The sequence below is a fragment of the Vespula vulgaris genome, chromosome 10 (genome assembly GCF_905475345.1).
Source record: "Vespula vulgaris chromosome 10, iyVesVulg1.1, whole genome shotgun sequence".
NCBI classification, from domain to species: Eukaryota; Metazoa; Arthropoda; class Insecta; order Hymenoptera; family Vespidae; genus Vespula; species Vespula vulgaris.
This window is the reverse complement of record NC_066595.1, coordinates 4719827-4738467: the sequence shown is the minus strand read 5'-3', so window position 1 is coordinate 4738467 and position 18641 is coordinate 4719827. Positions and strand designations below refer to the sequence as shown.

Genomic DNA, 18641 nt, shown 5'->3' with positions numbered 1-18641 from the left:
CTACAAACCGTATACAAATCTTCTATGGGTTTTGAACATTAGTGCTGCGTATATTGTAAGACATATCTACGTATATATTATTAAGAGAATTGTGAAAAGGATATAAAAACTGTCTATGCGACGAAGTTGAATTTCCCTAAGGAGACTAACGGGAACGTCTCTATGAAATTTCGATGAAACGAGAGACAAAAATGAGAAAGATGTAAGTATATATCTTGTGATTTGATTCTTTTTTTGGAAAAATTTCCTCCGGGAATCGAAGTGAAAAGTTTGAAGAAGAGGAAGAAGAAGAAGACGAAGACGAAACCGAAGAAGAAGAAGAAGAAGAAGAAAAAGACGACAAAGAAGAAGAGAAGGAAAGAAGATCGTGCGTAAAAGATGCGTGAGAGAATGGAAATAGAGAAAGAGAGAAGATAAACTCGATGAATATCCGCCAGATGACTCCCTTTCTCGGTTGGTCGGTTCGAAGGCAACTTGGGATGCTGCAGCTGGTGGGACCAGTACCATCTCTCCGTCGTTTTCTCTCCTTCTCCTGCGTACCGTCGCGTACGTGTCAGCCACGGATTCCACGTCGACCAATCGGACTACGGCTTTATCATCGTCCGCCACCGCCATTGGCCGGAACGGGCCGGTCTCTATCGAGCGGGCGTCGAGTCTGCTCGAAAGGCCGCGCCTAGCGGACCTTCGTCTTGCTTTCTCTCTCTCTTTCTCTTTCTTTCTCTCTCCATCTCGCTCTATCTCTCTCTTTCTCTCACTGTCTATCTCTGTTAAGAGGGTTAGCGTACCCTTTCTCGCCATCCCCGTGGAACCACCACTACTACTAGCCGTCGAATCTGGAAGGGAGAAATAGAAAGAGACAGACAGAGCAAGAGGGCTGTTGAAGATTGATAAAGATAGTCACAGAGAGAGAAAGAGAGAGAGAGAGAGAGAGAGAGAGAGAGAAACCTTCAAACTCTAAAATCAACTTTTTTCTTCTTCTTCTTGTTCTTCCTCTTCTTCCACTTCCTCTTCCTCTTCTTCTATCCTTTTTCTTCTCTTTGCGTACTCTTTCGTCTCATTCTCTCTCTCTCTCTCTCCTTTTCCCGTCTTCGTCTTACGTGCTAATAAAGCGCATCGCTCGCGTTGTCCGTAGTCGAGCGACTTCGGTAAGTCTCTCTTTTGATCGATATGACGGTTTCTCGGGATCTCCCAAACTCTTCTTCTTAAGATAGCACGCGAGACCCCTCTGAGACAGTCTCTTCTCGCTTTCTCTCTTTATTCGACGAAAACTCGGAATCTCCGAGACGGTAGAACGCGTAAGAGGATCGCCTCGAGGCCAAGCACACGATTCTTTCCTCGAAATTAAAAGGGTCCCTTCTCGAAAGCCTTGGAGTCTTCTCTTTGATAGCTTCTTTTTTCTTTTATATACTTTTTCTCTAGTCTCTCTCTCTCTCTCTCTCTCTCTCTCTCTCTCTCTCTCTCTCTCACTTTTTCTCTTATTGAATTATTATCGATTATATCCAAAGAAAAGTAAACTCTCGAGAAAATTTGTTAAATGCTTAAATGAAACTTTTTCTCTCCACGCCTTCTTTTTCGATCGTTCAACGAACTCTAATGGCATGTCAAAGGTACGACGACTTTTCCGTGGAAACGTGAGATGTCTTCTTCTACTTTTACTTCTACTTTTTCTACTTCTTCTACTCTTATTCTTTTTCTTCTTTTTCTTCTTCTTCTTTTTGCTTCTTTTTCTTCTTTCGTGATAATCCAAAAAGAGTCGATGGAAATGTACTAGTAAAAGAAGAAAATAACACTTTCGAGAATGGACACGAACGAGACCCTCCAAATATAGTCGCGACTACTACTTACTACGCAAAGAGAAAAGCAAAGCGGAAGAAGCGCTCGTGAAAGAACAATAATACGCTCGACTTACGTAGGTACCTACCTACCTACCTACCTACCTCCCTACCAACCTACCTACCTACCTACTATGTAGTACTTCGTTTACTTCGCTCGCAATTAAGAGACACTCGAGACGAGATGTTGCAAGGAAGAACGAACGATCGTGCGAACGTCGCTCGAAAGCTTTCCAATCCGATTAAAATCTTTTTTAGAGATCGAGTATTACATTTTTATTTCTTCTATTTTTTCGTTCCCTTTTCTCTCTTTTTCCTTCTTCTTGTTTTCTTTTTTTTCTTGTTCTTTTCTCCTATCGGTAAAGTGGATTACACCACGAACGATCAATCGCTTTTTTTTTCTCTTTATAAATTTTTTCCTTTTTCTCTTTGAAATAAAAAGTATAATGAATTCCCGGACGATTACGCTATTAAAGGGGGTAGTGTCGTCCAAACTTCTTGTTAAAAAGAAGAAAAACAGGTGAAAAAGAATTCTAGATTTCTCTCTCTTTCTAAGGTATTATCAAACAACTCGGGTTGTCCAAACGAAGACTTTGATAAAAGATACGTCGTTACGTATCGTACAACTCCAAAGAGAAATGTTCGTTATTTTACGAAGAGAGAACTCGAGTTCCCGATTTTCGTTGGAATCATTGCTACGTTCTCGCGATAAACGAGCCTTGCCAACCCGAGAGTCGTTTTATAAAACGTTCTAAGCCACGGTCGCGGCCGAGCATTCATTATTCATGATTAGCGCCTCCAGCGTGTCGACATCATTCTCAAAGCGTTTACCGTGCGTTCACATTTCACTCTCAATTAATTTGCAATCGGGGGATCTCAATGGGAAGAAAGAGAGTGAGAGAGAGAGAGAGAGAGAGAGAAAGAGAAGAGTGCTCGTGCTTGTAAAGAGAAATGACGTGACACGCGAATGAGTTTGTCGCGCGTCAGTCACGCATACACGGTTACAAATTGTTTCTTAAATGTTCCCTCCCTCTCATCGAATATCATCATCACGAATCATCTATATCGACTGTATCCTTTAATTAAAATTCGATTCAACTCTCGCCGTCGGACTAATCCAAGTACTTTCGTCGTTTTTAATGCATAATTTCTTTCTCTTTTTTCTTCTTTTTCTCTTAAAAAAAAAAAAACAAAAAAAACAAAAAAAAACAAACAAACAAAAAAAAAAAGAAGAAGAAGAAAAGAAAAAACCTTTAAAATTTTCTTACGAACGTCGCATGACGAATCATATAATAAAACGAGTAGTAAATTCCGATTGATAAGGAAGAAAGATGGAAGATCTTACGTTTGCTCGGAAATTAATCCTAGGTGGTAGATGCATAGAGAAATTCGATGTTACCACGACGTTCGGCGTCGTCGAGCCGGCTACCGTCGCTGCTGCTGCTCGATGTTCGAGAGGAAGAGAGAAAGAAAAGGACAGAGACAGAGACAGAGATAGATACACAGAGAGAGAGAGAGAGAGAGAGAGAGAGAGAAAGAGAGAGAGAAAGAGATAAATATGCAGTGAGGAGGCTGGGTACGCGCAAACGCGAGTCAACTAATACGTAGGGCGCAAACGCGAAGCTTCCCGAAGCGTCTCCGCATCCCCTCCGAATCGTCGTCCGGCGAACCCCACCCCTGAACTTTGCGTAATATTCAAGAACGGCGGCACCGTCGGGGAACGTCGAGCCCTCTTTTCTCTCCTCTTGACGTCCGGCCCTGGGCCACGACGGCCTGCCCAGGCCAGGATCGTAATATTAACGAAAGCGACGGCGGATAGCGGTTTCCCTCGCGTGCGCGACCACCAGCAGACTTCGCAAAGTTTCACACCAGGACTTTTCCTATCTCGTAACGCGTGCGCGCGCGTGCTCGTTCGTTCGTTTGTTCGTTCGTTTACTCGCTCGCTCGCTCGCTCGCTCGCTCGTTCGCTTGCTTGCTTGCTTGCTTGCTTGCTTGCTCACACCCTCCTGAATCCCTGACTTCGGTCGCGTTTCGCGCTATCGTTACTTCTCTCATCTCTCTTCTCTCTTCTTCTTCTTCTTCTTCCTGCTCTTCCTCTTCCTCCTTCTCCTCCACCTCCTCCTCCACCACCTCTTCTTCCTCCTCCTCCTCCTCCTCCTCCTCCTCCTCCTCCTCCTCCTCTTTCTCCACATCTCCTCTTCTTTCTCCTCTTCGTACCGACGCGACTCCTCTTTGTCCAACGCGCCTTCTTTCAGTTCTTTCCTTCCGTTCCATCCTCTTCGAACAAACCTTTAACCACCCTTCCTCCTCCGTCCCACGGTGATTGCAGTTCGATCGCAAGTGATCGTTGTTCTAGACGAAAAAAGGAGAGAAGGAAAAAAAAAGAAAAAAGAAAGAAAGAAAGAAAGAGAGGGGAAGAGAAAAAAAAACAAAACAAAGAAAGGATCGTGTGAAAGCAACGCGAGGGTGATCGATCCTGCGCTCTCAACTAAAGAAGAATATACTCGCTCTACGATCGTGCCAAGTCTTAACCCGGATAGTGTTTTCCTGCTAGCAACGAAGAATGGTTTAACACTTTCGTTTCTATCTAAGAGAATCTTGTGAACGACGACGTACATACGACGATGCTATCGATTCGACTACGTGACCGACGGAAGAACTTGCTTACGTTTCTACTGCCAAAGAGAAGTCACCGTGCTGAGTTCGAATTCAAAATCGGCGTTGACGTAGTCCAAGAACGATCTCGATTATCTTCTTGCATCGAAGAGATTTTTCTTACGACGTGTGTCTTGACGCTGCCTTTGAACTCATACCGGAGAGGCTAAGGTTCTTTTTCTTCTTTTTCTTTTTCTTTTTCTTCTTCTTCTTCTTCTTCTTCTTCTCTTCTACTTCTTCGAGAGCTCTTCGTGATTTATCGGAAGGATAAATTCGCGTCGATCGACCACGTCGCGCTCTCTCTCTCTCTCTCTCTCTTTCTTTATCTCTCTCTCTCTCTCTCTCTCTCTCTCTCCTTCTGCAACGACACGATCGGAGCGTCGGACGACAGCATCAACGGCGGCAAGAGAACCGGCGGAATCCACCGCCGCGTTTCCAGCTGGTTAACCGAGCTCAGGTAGGTAAGAACGCATCGGAAGAGAAGCCGACGATCATTAAAATTTCTCGAGACCGAGGGCTGCTTTTACGCCGGGGACTGACAGAGAGAATCCAGGACGAAGTGTGACATGGAACGAAGGCACGAACTACTCGTCCTACTTCCCAGAAAACCAGAGATCTCGACTCTCCCTGCCTAAAAGTCCTTGACAACCGTGTCCAAACAGCTTTTCTTTATCCTTCGTTTTTCCCTTTTTCCTGAGTAACGGTGATTTCGCGAACGGATAATCATGACCAAACAGGATTAATGATTAGATCTATCCAACGTGATTTCTCTTATTCGAGTATCTTGGAATATCCACTTGTCATCCAAGATATTTTTTTCTTTTATTAACGTCGTCGTTTAATTTACGACGAATTATCTCTCTCTTTCTCTTTCTCTCTCTTTCTCTCTCTCTCTCTCTTTCTCTCTTTCTCTTTATCTCTTTCTCTCTCTTTCATCGTTTCACATTATCGAGCAACACCTGTCGAAAAGATAAAAAAAAAAGCAATTAAAAAGAAAAGAGGAAAGTAAAAAGAGAAAAAAGAATTCTCTTTATCTCTCTTTCTCTCTCTCTTTCTCTCCTTCTCTCTCCTTCTCTCTCTCTCTCTCTCTCTCTCTCTCTCTCTCTCTCTCTTTCTCTCTCTCTCTCTTTCTCGGCGGAAGGCGTCAGCTTCGTAACAAGGTGTACAGTGATTCCAGGCAATGTCACCTTCCATTTAACTCGCGGAAATCACGTGCAGCCGGCGCTCGTAAAGGACGTTGAGTTATTGTGGCGATCCGCAAGGTTCTACTAATTAGCTCGCGGCCGATTCGAAACTGAGCGAACGAGCGAACGTACGAACGAACGAACGAGCAAGCAAGCAAGCGAGCGAGCGAGCGAGCGAGCGAACGAGCGAGCGGACGAACGAACAAGCGAGTGTACGAGAAAGAGAAAGAGAGAAAGAGAAACCTCTACCCCGGGAGTCATTCATTAACGGGACAGCAGTCACGAATTGTTTTCATTCATTGGTTCTTGCGTGTGCTACTAAGAAGTTGTGTCCTGAATGAACGTAGTCGTTTGCTGTAAGCCGTTTCTTCGAGGGTTCCAGTCCTTGACACGGCTCAACCTTTAGGGAGAGGATGTTAACGTAGAAAAAGCTCGATAATATTTTTCTGGTGCGCGAAAAAGAAAGAAGAAAAAAAAAGAAAAATATATATATATAAAAAAAATATATATATGTATTTATTCGTTGGGTGTAATAATATCTGAGATCGGTATACGAGCCTACCGTCCTCTCTCTACGTATCATTGGTTTTTCCAGTATAGTCGATATCGATTGCAAATATATGTTGAGAGTAAAGCTCGAAAATGAATGTAAAAAAGAAAAAAAAAATAAATAAATACAATGTAATACGCGTGTGGTAGTCTTCGATGAGTGTATCGGGAAACTATAGAGTCGAATAATAAAACGGATGATAAAATTGAATGATGAAAGAGAGAAAAGAAAGAGAGAAAAAATAAAAAAAAAAAAAAAGAGAAAAGAAAAAAGAAAAGAAAAAGGGAAAAAAGGATCGGCGATGTCGTTGATCGTGTTCGCAGAATGTACTGGCGGAGACAGCGCTGGGTCATGGCGAGATGCTGAAGGAAGTCGGCTGTGGAAGTAGTACTCCCCCTGCTGGGGATGGTGCCGTGAACAGCAACCGTCCGGTTGGCACGGCGGAGAGCAACAGCTCGGAAAGCACCCTTGGCTGCGGTGGCTGCGGAAGGGAGATAGCCGAGCGTTGGTACCTAAGGGCTGCCGATCGTGCCTGGCACTGCGGTTGTCTTCGTTGCTGCAATTGCCGGATGCCTCTCGCAGGCGAACGTACTTGCTTCGCGAGGGACGGCAACATATACTGCAAAGAGGATTACTACAGGTTAGCGTATTCCCCATGGCTAAGAAGATTACATCGCTTCTATGTTCGTAAAATCGTTCGAAAGTCAAAATGGAATATGTAGACGTATGTACTAAGTACGTACAGGCATGATTTTTATGGCATGCTTCCCTCGCCTAAGATATTGCTTTTTTGATTTATCATCGTTATTTAGAACTCGAGAAGAAGATAAACGTCTTCTCTCCCCGTGGAAATAAGTCTGCGAACGTGATCAGTTTGTTCGATCGAGGAGTTCATCTAATAATACTCAGGCCATCATCGGAACGCGTTCGTTTCTCGATATCGAGATATCGATCGATTTAATAAGGATTTAAAGATGAAAAGAAAGTTCCAAGGAGCTAGATTTCCTTTATCGAAGTGTATATCATCGAACGCGCGCGGAATTTAAGGTTCGGACTCCGGCTCGATAGCAACCGCACCCTAGAGACAGCCATTAGTATAGATTTTGTGTGGTCCGGAGTAAGTCGAAGACGGTAGAACTCCGGTAGGAGGTGGGAACCGGGCTTTGGGGACTTACGGGTGTGGGACAGAAGTGACGCTCCTATGCAAATTCGATGCTACCCCAATAAATACTGAAATGCGAAGGTATACGTAGAAAACAGGAACGGCGAAAGGAAAGAGAGAAAGAAGAATGGGACCGGGCTGAATCTTACATCGCCTTCGCGAACCATTATCCTCGATAATTCGCCGTATAATGTTTCCATGAGCGACTTCTCTGCTTTCCTTTGTTTCCTCTCACGAAGAAAGTGGATACACTTGGGTCAAGTAGATTCGGAATATCCAGATCAGACGAGTCGCTAACGAAATCTTATATTCTCGGTGCAGTGTCTCCATTTTTTTTACGATACTTGCTAAACGAAAAAAATCCGACATTGTAGATCTTTGCGATAGTCAATGGAAATCTTATATAGCAAGACATTTGAGATTTCATAAAAAAAATATTTTTTACAAATTCATCGAACGTTGAATTGTTACGTCCAACAAAGATTCGATCGCGGTGACTATTATTCTTCTGATTCTTCCTCCGATTTTTGTTGTCCTTATTGTTGTTATGCCACAATAAGGTTGTACTTACGCGATAATATATCCAGGATTCCACGCAAGGGAGGAAGAAGAACGTCCGGTAGTATCTCTCCGGTAGTTTCTGCTTCGTTAGGGAAGAACAGAACGGCCTCCCATGCAATATGCAACGATCCAGATCCAGGCCACCCCCTTTGTCTCTCTCTCTCCCTCTCTCTCACCCTCTTTCTCTTTGCCGTTTCTTCTCCGTTTCTCTGTCTCTCTCTCTCTCTCTCTCTTTCTTTCTCTCCGTCTCCGTCTCTTTCTCTTTCCGTTTTTCGCGCTTCGGAAACTATAACGCGTGCCTTCCTACGTTTCGATCGTTGCTACGCGATATGGACACCGCCAAGGCTCGGCTCTCTTCCTATCTAGTCTAGCCTTCTTCTATTTACGAGGCCATACGCGTATACGTACGCGAGATCGTTCGTTGTGTACCAATTTTGGTGTGCACCGTTTCGAATGCTGGAGGTCACACGCATGACGGATGCATGAGTGGTACAATCCGTAAAACCGACCCAGCTCTGTGATTCCAAAACTACTCTTTCAGGTATATACACTGACGCTCGTACTCGTTTAAAAAAAAAAAACACTCGTGAAACTTTAAATCTTCATTACGAATAACTTCTAAATCGGATGAGGATTTCTTGTTTTGTATGTTTTGTAGTCTTTTTTCTCTTTGTTGCTTTTTTCATCCACCGACGTTTAATACTTTTCCAATATAAAAAACGAAAAATCCTACGTGTGAATTTTTAACGATACGAAAATGAAGACTCCGAAGGGAGTTCGTTAAATAAAAAATTATTATCCTTTATGTAATTTCTTTCTTATTAATCTTTTTTCTTTTTCGTTAAGATCGTTATCAAGATGTCGCAGGCAATTCACGCGATATTATCGAACGACGTTGAACGCACGACTGCATAACAGGGACGCGTACAATGCAGATGGGCTAAACTATGATCTCATATATCTTACAGGACGTATGAAATATTAACCATTGTACGATAAATACGTTCCTCTCGACAGGGACATCTTCCTTCGTCTATAACTCCGTCGTGTTCGATGTAGCAATAATCCGAAGGGATCTTCATCGCGTTGTCTCAATACGTATTTCGATATCGACGGCTCAAATAAGTTTTAATTTTCCTTTTGTTTTTGTTCTTTCCTCATTTCCTACAATTCGAAAGGTCGTAAAGATTCGAATAAGACGACGGAAGAAAACAAGGACAGTAGTACAAACAACAACGATAACAATGATGAATGACGTTTTTATAAAAAAATCGCTTTTCAGACTGTTCTCCGTATCGAGATGTTCTCGATGTCGTGAGGGTATCTTCCCGTCGGAGCTGGTGATGAGAGCAAGGGATCTGGTCTACCACGTGACCTGCTTTAATTGCGCCTCCTGCGGTACAGCTTTGAACAAAGGCGATCATTTTGGCCAGAGAGACGGCTTGGTATATTGTAGGTGAGAAATACGAGCCCGATGATTAGCGTTATCCAAAGGCCGTCTCTTTGTTATCAACGAGTTCGATCGACGAGAACGACGTAGATCGGAGACACGGCCCGATCGTTATGTGATCGCACGACGCTCGGCGTCGATCGTCTTAACGGATTGATCGATCATTCTCGTATTTTCGAGTATGAAATCGTATATTCGTTTCGTCGATCGTTATTTCGATTCATACTTTTCCACGTGATTAATATCAATGGAAAATATAAGGAAGAGTATATATAAAAAGTTTGGCGATCAGTCTCGTCGAACGAACTCGGTAAGATAACGAAAAGGCTCGCGAATCGAATACTCGACAGCAAGGTTCACGAATGACGAGCTCGTCGATCCCAAGACCGCACTACGAGTTGCTTTGCTGCGCCGGGGATTACGGAAGCGGTACTGGCAGCATCGAAGACATCGGTTCGCCAGGAGTCTCGCCGCTTCCGGCTTATTACAGCACGGCCGAGCAGAGCCCGATCGCGTCCTCGGGGACGGTACAAAAGGGAAGGCCAAGGAAGAGGAAGCTATCCGAAGTCACCGGGTCCGAGCTTCCTGTAACAATGAGGCTGGCCGCCGGAGCGCTGGGTGAGCGAATCTGCGACCATCTCTGCGATCTCTCGCCTAATCCCTTATATATGCACAATATATACACATACATACATACATACATACATATATATATATATATATGTATATTATTATTAGTAAGCAAAAATGGAATCAAACGGACCGTTCCTTCCATTTAACGATATTACAACGATAAACAATCCAAGCAAATACGTTTGATAATCGTCGAGAGATTATGCAACGATGACGTAACGACGAAAGTTTCGCGACGACCTAATCGTCGTAGATGTCGATATTAAAGAGGGATACCCTAATTGGACCGGATGGTAAACTGTGACGAGGGGTTGGTAGAAGGGCGCGATACGTAGGGAAGGGGATGGTAGTTGCCTTCAAACATCGTCCTTAAAACTATAGGAACACGTGGTAGGTACGCACTCTATCCACGTCGAGTCTGTCTCTCTCTCTCTCTCTCTCTCTCCTTCTTCCTCCCGCTTTCGTATCCACTCTATCGTTCGTTCGCTTAGTCGAGCAGGTTAGTCGAGGGAGTTGCATTATTTGCCGAGCAATGAGCATAATGGCTCGTTCCTTAGGCGCGCAAACATTTGCACGAGCTTTCGAGAATCGGCAAGTACGAATCGTGAGATTCGTTCGCACTTGCCTCGTTAACCGTGCGCCATTCTTTACTCTCCCTTTTTTCTCTTTCTCTCTCTCTCTCTCTCTCTCTCTCTCTTTTTTTCTCTCTTCGACACAGCGGAATTCTTTAAATAAATTCTCGCACGCTACGCAGCTGTTTCTACGATTCCACTCGGCGGATATGCTCTTTAATCTCGTTGCGTCGAATGAATCGCATTTTTAATTCTTTATATTTCGTCTTTGAAACGCTCGTCTCTCTCCGTACGTTTTCCAACCAAGCCACTGGCATTGTTTCATTTTTTTTTGTTTATTTCATTTATTCGCTCGTTTATTTATTTATTTATTTATTCATTCATTCAGTTATTTGTTTGCTTTTGTTTATTTTCTTTTCTGTCTTTCAAACATTTTTTGTATGTATCCTTTTTCTTTTTTCTTGAGACCTAGTCGTCCGACGAATTGCACGATCCCACGCTGTTCTACTTTATTCGTTGTCCTTCTTTCTTTCATTTTTTCTTTCTTTCGCAGAGCTTTCAACTTCCAAATAAATTAACGATGAAAATATCTCCTCGTCTTCCTCGCATAGAAGAATCTTGCCTCGATTTCCTTCGTTCGATTGCCTACATTTCATGTCTTAACGATTTCACGAAACGACGGAAGGAAATTCGACTACGCTCGAGTTTAGAGTCTCGCTCGTGAGAAGAGACGTACGTAAGTACGTAAGTACGCGTGATTCTCAGTTATTTTATAATCGACGTGCGATCAGAGCAGAGGATCGCTCCTTGAACTACCGGTTGGAATTTACGACCAACAGCCATAAAATCGTCCATGAAGTTCTCCCTGGTGCGGCTTAAGGAGAAAGAGAAAGAGCAAAGGAGAAAGAGAGCGCGTATGTCTGTGTATATCTGTATTTGTCTGTGTGTGTGTGTAAGAGAGAGAAAGAGAGAGAGAGAAACAGATAAAGAGAGAAAGAGACAGGGTGGGAACCGGCCGACTGGTCCCCGTCAGGACTCTTCTCCCGCCGTTTTATTGTCCTTATATATAATTGGGACACTTTTTGCCTCGTTCGAGAGATTTCGAATTATCCCGTCTGGACGTCTCCCCTGATTCTCGACGGTCGGCAAAATCCTTGAAAACGCGTCGACGTTCCCGCGATAGATCGAAAGAATCGAGAAGGATGGATGGTATCGTTCTTCTTCTCTTTTGCCATCTACCCCTTCCCTCCCTCCCTCTTAGTCTCTCCCTACCCCTTGCTCCGCCCCCACCAAGCAAAGTTCTTTTCCTCTACTTCAAGGTCGTTAAGAAATTCGCACCTTCGGTGATCTAATCATCTCTTACGTATTAAGAGGAGGAAGAAAAACAGGAAAGAAAAAAGTAGAGAAGCGAAGAGAAGAGGAAAGAAAAAGAAAGTAAAACAAAATCAAGAAGGAAGGAAAGAAGGAAAGAACGGTAGAAAAAAAAAGAAAGAAAGAAATCTATCTTACACGACGCACAACTTGTTTGGTAAAGATTTTCTACTTGATCGAGCATGGAACGTCGCTTACGCAACGGGGCCGACAACACAACTCGCCACGAAACGCTTTCGTTTTTCTCTCCATCTTCGCCTCGGCCATTCTCGGCAATGGAAGAAGAGAGAGTAAATCCATTCGCGTTTACGATAAAAATCAGTGAGTCCAGGGAAACCATTAACGTCGTTAAAGACGCTTACTTACATACAATCCGGCGGATGGATGACGTTTTTCCCGTACCACGTGAAATTCGCCGAAAACGCGAGAAGGAAGAAAAATAATATCGACTAGGGGAAGCTCGATCGATCGATCGATCGATGGATCGGACCGATCGGAGCTCGTGCATTCTTCCTAGAGATAGAAAGAGAGAGAGAGAGAGAGAATGAGAGAGAAAACGATTTATCGACCGATCGAGTCTCGTCTCCTTAATCGCGAATCTACGACGACTCTTGATACTTTTTTCCTTCTTTCTTTCTCGCATACCAGCGCAGTATATGTATATATATATATATATATATATATATATATATATATATCTTTCTCTCTCTTTCTTTCTCTATCTCTATCTCGATGAACGAGCACATCGTCGATCTAAACAGATTTCGCTCGCATACGTCTACGACCGTTTGCACGCGGTTACGCTTGGCTAAAGAAGAAGAAGAGGAGGAAGAAGAAGAAGAAACGAAGAACGATAGAGAGACAGAGAGGGAAAGAGAGAGAGAGAGAGAGAAAGAGACAGAAAACGGCTAGGGGGCATACGCGGACAGTGACAGATGGGTATCGGCACGGAGATGCATCGATTGGCCGATCTGGCCGGAAAAGAATGCTGTCGCGGCCAATACGTGGCCACTGCCAGCAGAATGGCCGGCCGTCCACAATGCCGGCTCCTTCAACTTTTTTTTTATACCCTCTACCGTTCTCTCTTCTATCTCTTCTCTCTCTCTCTCTCTCTCTTTCTCTCTTTTTCTTTCTCTTTCTCGTATCTACCTTTTACCGCTTTCTCCTTTGCGCCCTTCTAACCTCCGTCTTGACAAATTGTAATCTCATTCTCGAACCGTGAAATCTTCGCGTCCTTTCGGCTTCCCCTTTCTCTCACGTAGGATCGCGAGTAGAACACGAGAAGAATATAGAACATTACAGCTTTCGAAAATTTCGCGCTCGATTCGTAAATGGAAAAAAGAAAAAGGATAGTAGATCATTCACCTCTTCCTCTCTCTCTCTCTCTCTCTCTCTCTCTCTCTCTCTCTCTCTCTCTCTCTCTCTCTCTATCTCCCTTTCGCGATGCTTGGAGATCGTCGAACGCAAGGGAATGGAAGTTCGGAACAATAAACAGTAATGGCGGATACGTGCTCGGGGATTTACTTCTGGGATAGCCTACTACCGCCTTCCCCTCCTGCCATCTTGCCATCCTGCTCCCACCGAACCCTCCACAGAGCCGAGCCCTTCGTGGCCGAGGCCACCATCACCACCAGCAGCAACAGCATCAGCACCACCACGAGCTATCTCTTCGTCGTCGTCGTCGTCGTCGTCGTCGTCGTCGTCGTCGTCGTCGTCGTCGTTGGAACCCGTTCTTTCTCTCGATCGAATTCAATGGTTACCCTCGTCGTCTTATTTATTGGATACGTTTCTTCGCTCCGCCGGCGCGCAACAATCGCGACTCTCTTCGATGGCACAGAACGCGGACTCTCTTCCTCCTCTTTCTCTTTCTCCTCCTTCTCCTCCTCCTCCTCCTCTTCTTCTTCTTCTTCTTCTTCTTCTTACTCCACTCTACCACCCCATCTACCTTGCCTCCTACCCCCCTCCTCTCTCGTCGTTCCTGCTCCCTCGATACCTACATACTTTTTTGCCTTGTCCCGTTCGACGACGGAGCACGTTCGACGGAAAAATGAATTCGTTCGATCGGCCGAAGTCTTTCTTCGCTTTGAGAAGAGAGAAAATACGGTTTCGCGACGTCGTCGACCGGTTTCAATCCCATCCAACGGATTTATGCGACTACCAATCGCCGTTCCAGATTCAACTTCGTCGACGATTTCCATCTTCCTTCTTTCCTTCCTTCCTTCCTTTCTTCCTTCTTTCCTTCCTTCTTTCTTTTAAATTCGATTGGATCGGCTCGATTTTTCAAAAGGAATAAACGTTAAGGGTAAATGGAACGAACAGGTCTGAAAGATATTTCCAATCGAAATTAATATTCAATTGATATCCAATGGCATACGTAGATATAATTATCTATCTCTAAACAAGTCTTCATTCATATCTTCCCACGGTATCTTAGCGAGTAAGTAGAAGAGCGTCGTGCGAGTATAAGTTTGATTTTTTTCATATGATCGGTCATTAATGTGGAAACGATTAGATTATCTGTATATAGCAAAAAAAAGTTCAGATAGAAAATCATAGGTATAGGATAATCGGTCGAGCCAATGATTGATTGAGAAAGCATCTTGTTGTCCGTCTCGTTGTTTCAGAACTTCTACATCCGACCGAGTTATCCTCGTCGATGGAATCGCTCGCAGCATACGACGCATCCGTAGGCTCGCCCGGGCCCGTTCATCAGAGCCAAAGAACTAAACGCATGCGTACGAGCTTCAAGCATCATCAACTGAGAACGATGAAGAACTACTTCGCCATAAATCAGAATCCAGATGCGAAAGATCTCAAGCAATTGGCACAGAAGACGGGTCTCTCGAAGAGGGTGCTTCAGGTGAGAAGGGGACGATCGCGTTTGCGGTACGTCCGTATTTTCTCAACCCGATCGAAGGGCGGACGAAATGAAAAATTGGGAGGATATCGAAATACTAATAATAAGAAGGAGAAAAATATCTCCAAGCGTTACATTTCTTTTCTTTTCTTTTCAACTCGGAATAAAAGCGGTTTAGAACAAACGTGCGAAGGAAGAATTTCTACCGATTGAAATCCTCATCGATAAATTTCATTCTGTAGATTTTGATATCGTCCTTATGAAGAAAAAAGTAAATTCTTTAACTCGGATTAGTCGACATTTGTAGATATAACACTTTATACACAGGTATGGTTCCAAAACGCACGCGCAAAATGGCGGCGGAATATGATGAGGCAAGAGGGTAGCGGAGCGAGTAGTAACGTTGGCTGTCCTGGTACGCCGGTGTCATCGAGTACAGCAGGTTCGCCAAACGTCGCACCAACCGTTAGCATCCTAGGCGACAGTAACAGCATGCCCTCGACCTCGATGGAGGAACTGCACGCCCTTCATCATTTGCATTCTGGTGTTTCCTCTCAGGTCTCTTTTTCCGATCTCTACTGACGACGGCTTGAGATGGAGGAAGACGGTTATAGTACCCTCTCCAGCCATCTTGGATGAGAAGACGCCAAGGAAGATACGGACTTCTCTTTTTTCTTATTACGAGATGACATTCTCGTCAAGTTTGTGAGGGTTCGTGAGAATAACGGCGTAGCAACGTCGATGAAATCCTTGCTTTATTATCATTCGACTAATTCGAATATAAATTCTAAATATTCAAAGGGAAATAAAAACTAACGATGAACTTGATCTTCGTTAGAAATACAAGAGCAAGAGAGAGAGAAAGAGAGAGAGAGAGAGAGAGAGAGAGAGAGAGAAGTCTAATCGTCGACTTGGAAAATCGTATAGAAGAGAAAAGAGATTAGCTTTAAAAAATAAGTGATAATAACCATAGTTCCATGCACATTCAGATTACCAAAGGGTTTCTAAACGATAGTCCACCCTCCCCCACCTCTCTCGAGGAGAAACGTACTAACGTAGCTGTGCGAGAGAAACGTCATTAGAAAGCGATTAACGATCCATCGATGAATATTCTCGAGTAGGATCTCGATATTATTATTCCGATTATTATCTAATACATCACGAGAGTGTTCCTCCATCGCGATAATTAATTTTAATTAATCGTTCTTAATTAATATGAAATTCGATTATCTACGGTTTGTAACTAAGTACTCACTTACGTACACCAATCGATAAAAAGATATCACGAATTTTTTTCTCTTTCCGATTTTTCTTCTCGTCTTCTTTTTTTTTTCTTTTCTTTTTCTTTCTTTTCTTTTCTTTTCTTTTCTTTTCTTTTTTTTTCTTTTCTTTCCCTTTTCCCTCGTTACGAGCATTGTTCGAGAGAACGTCGAGAACGTATGTTAGATACAATCGGACGAACGTGATAGTTGAAAAGTGAAAATCGATAAGAGACAAGATATTATAGAAGGAAAGATAAAAAGAGGGAAAAAGACACAAAAGTAAATGCGACGAAGACGAGACTAACGAGATCGAAAAAGAAAAGAAAAAAGAAAAAGAGAAAGAAAGAAAGAAAGAAAAAAAAGAATCTTTTGATAAATAACGGACGACCGTTAATTTAGAAAAGAAAAGTCTTAACAGCGTTCCTCTCCTCGTGCCAAAGTGTAGCTGCTAACAATAAGATTAGAAAGATTCCACGAGCCGTTCGAATTCAAGAGATAACGCGCGATATATTTTTTCAAGAAAATCGTCGGCAATAACCCGTCAGACATTTCTCGATCGTCGATCGTTCTATACTTCCGGCGTTTCAAATCGCGTTGGAAGAAACGAGAAAATAAAGAAGAAGAAGAAGTAGCAGTAGAAGAGAAATTTCTCGATCTTATCTTGCATAAATCGAAGACTCGATTTATCGATTCAACGATATACTATATCGATCGACGTTTCGAGGAAGCGTCCACATTCCAGGTCTTTCTTTGAATCCGAACTTACGGCTCTGACCACTGCTGAAACAGTTGATGTATATTAGAAGCGAAAAAAAGAAAATTTATGGAAACTTACGCGTTAACGTGCAGAAGATTCAGGCGTTTTAATCAATGACGGAAGCAAAGATGCCGAGAGTAAAAAAAACAAATCTACAATACGATAATTTGTTTTTACTCACGGTTCGATAATGTTTCTTGCATCGATTAAAAACAGCCAAATTTCAATCGCGTTTTAGGTATTTACTTACGCGTAGCATAGCGACGATTTAATGTGCGTCTAAACAACTTCGTAAAAAAGGTGAACCAGTTATGAGATATGGTTAACGAAAAAATAAAAAAATTAAAAAAAAAAAACAAAAAAGAAAAAAATTGTATAGACAAAAAATTAATGTGCTACCTTCGAGTGCAACTATTATCATATAATAATAATAATAATAATAATAATAATAATAATAATAATATTAATAATAATAGTAATAATAATATTAATATTATTAATAACAATAATAATTATAACACATAATAATAATAATAATATAATATTAATAATAATATTAATAACATTAATAATAATATTAATAATAATAATAATAATAATAATAATAATAATAATAATAATAATAATAATAATAATAATAATAATAATAATAAATAGATACGTATATATAAATGCGTCCTGACTAACTTTTTTCTATCTTTTCCTTTATTTCTATCCCTTTTGGTATTTGGTATTACGATCCTTATCGAACGATGATCGAATGATTACAAACTACTTATACATAGTTTTGTGAAGAAGAAAAAGAGAAAGAGAGAATGTATCGGTTATCAGACTATTTTCAAAAAAAAAAAAAAGAAAAATATCGTACGCGTGACCACAAGGTACGCAAGTACAACAGCTTGAGTTCTAATTAGCATCAAATTAGGTATTTAAGGATTTCACGTTCGCGAATGAACGTGAGAAAGAGAGGTAGAGAGAAAGAGAGAGAGTGAGATGCATCGCGTGGCGGTGTGTAGATCGGAAAAGAGCTAAAGAAAAAAGAAAGACGAAGGACAGAAAGAGAAAAATCGAAGAAACGAGAGAAGGAGAGAAAGAATAAAACAAAACACACACACACACACACACACACACATACAAGAAAAAGAGAAAGAAAAAGAAAAAAAAAGAAAGAAAGAAAAAAGAAAAGCATCCTACTTAGAGAAGCTTATACCAACATGAGGAGAAGACGACCATCGTGTGTAAATCGTAGCTCCGAAAGTCGTATAAGTGCAAAGGGGCTCGGCTGAACGCTCGCGCACGCGCGTTCGTACCATCTTACTGGCAGGGCCGCATACCTAAGGTATATATTTTGTCGGCGCTCATATAAGTTAATTTTCAATCTATATGCGGGTTCGGATGGCGCGCGGCGACTCATCAACGAATGAAGAAATTGAGACTCTCGTTAATATTTAATGAGCGCGCGCGGATATACAATGGCCGTTGGTCCTCCCGAGGCCTCAAAATATCAGCTAGTCGGTGTAACACGTATACTATTACAAACGTTCGTTCCATCTTTCTCTCCGTTATTCGCGCATAACGCGAGATTAAGTTTACTTTTTCTTTCTTCTCTCTCTTTCTCTTTTGTTCTCTTTTTTTTTCTTAGAGTATCGAGAAAAGTGAACGTTTATATATATATATATATATATGTATAAGTTGAGAGAGTGAGAGAGAAGCAGACGATTCGTTTGAAGATCGCGCTAGCCCTGCGGCTCCCTTTCTATCCACCTTCTCATTGGCTGATCGTGAGAATCCTTCG

At 42.4% G+C, this 18641-nt stretch overlaps 1 protein-coding gene across 10 annotated transcripts; it reads left to right on the top strand.

Annotated features, from left to right (window-relative positions):
- Positions 1–3524: 3524 nt before the first annotated feature.
- Positions 3525–16708, top strand: LOC127067030 (LIM/homeobox protein Lhx2-like). 10 transcript variants are annotated; one of them, XM_051001491.1, is made up of 6 exons: positions 3528–3742; positions 5656–6861; positions 9227–9400; positions 9780–10012; positions 14595–14830; positions 15155–16708. In XM_051001491.1, the coding sequence occupies exons 2-6, from the start codon at positions 6581–6583 to the stop codon at positions 15407–15409; spliced, it is 1179 nt and encodes a 392-aa protein (XP_050857448.1). In that variant the 5' UTR covers positions 3528–3742; positions 5656–6580; the 3' UTR covers positions 15410–16708. The 10 variants fall into 10 exon arrangements, with proteins under 10 accessions (XP_050857449.1, XP_050857448.1, XP_050857445.1 ...); XM_051001488.1 differs by having other exon boundaries at positions 3528–4658; positions 6545–6861; XM_051001485.1 differs by having other exon boundaries at positions 3528–4658.
- The last annotated feature ends 1933 nt before the right edge of the window (positions 16709–18641 follow it).

Coding starts and splice junctions, on each gene's coding strand:
- LOC127067030 (XM_051001491.1), top strand. CDS start 6,581: ATGCTGAAGGAAGTCGGCTGTGGAAGTAGTACTCCCCCTGCTGGGGAT. Junction 6,862..9,226: donor TGCAAAGAGGATTACTACAG/GTTAGCGTATTC, acceptor ATCGCTTTTCAG/ACTGTTCTCCGTATCGAGAT. Junction 10,013..14,594: donor GCTGGCCGCCGGAGCGCTGG/GTGAGCGAATCT, acceptor TCGTTGTTTCAG/AACTTCTACATCCGACCGAG.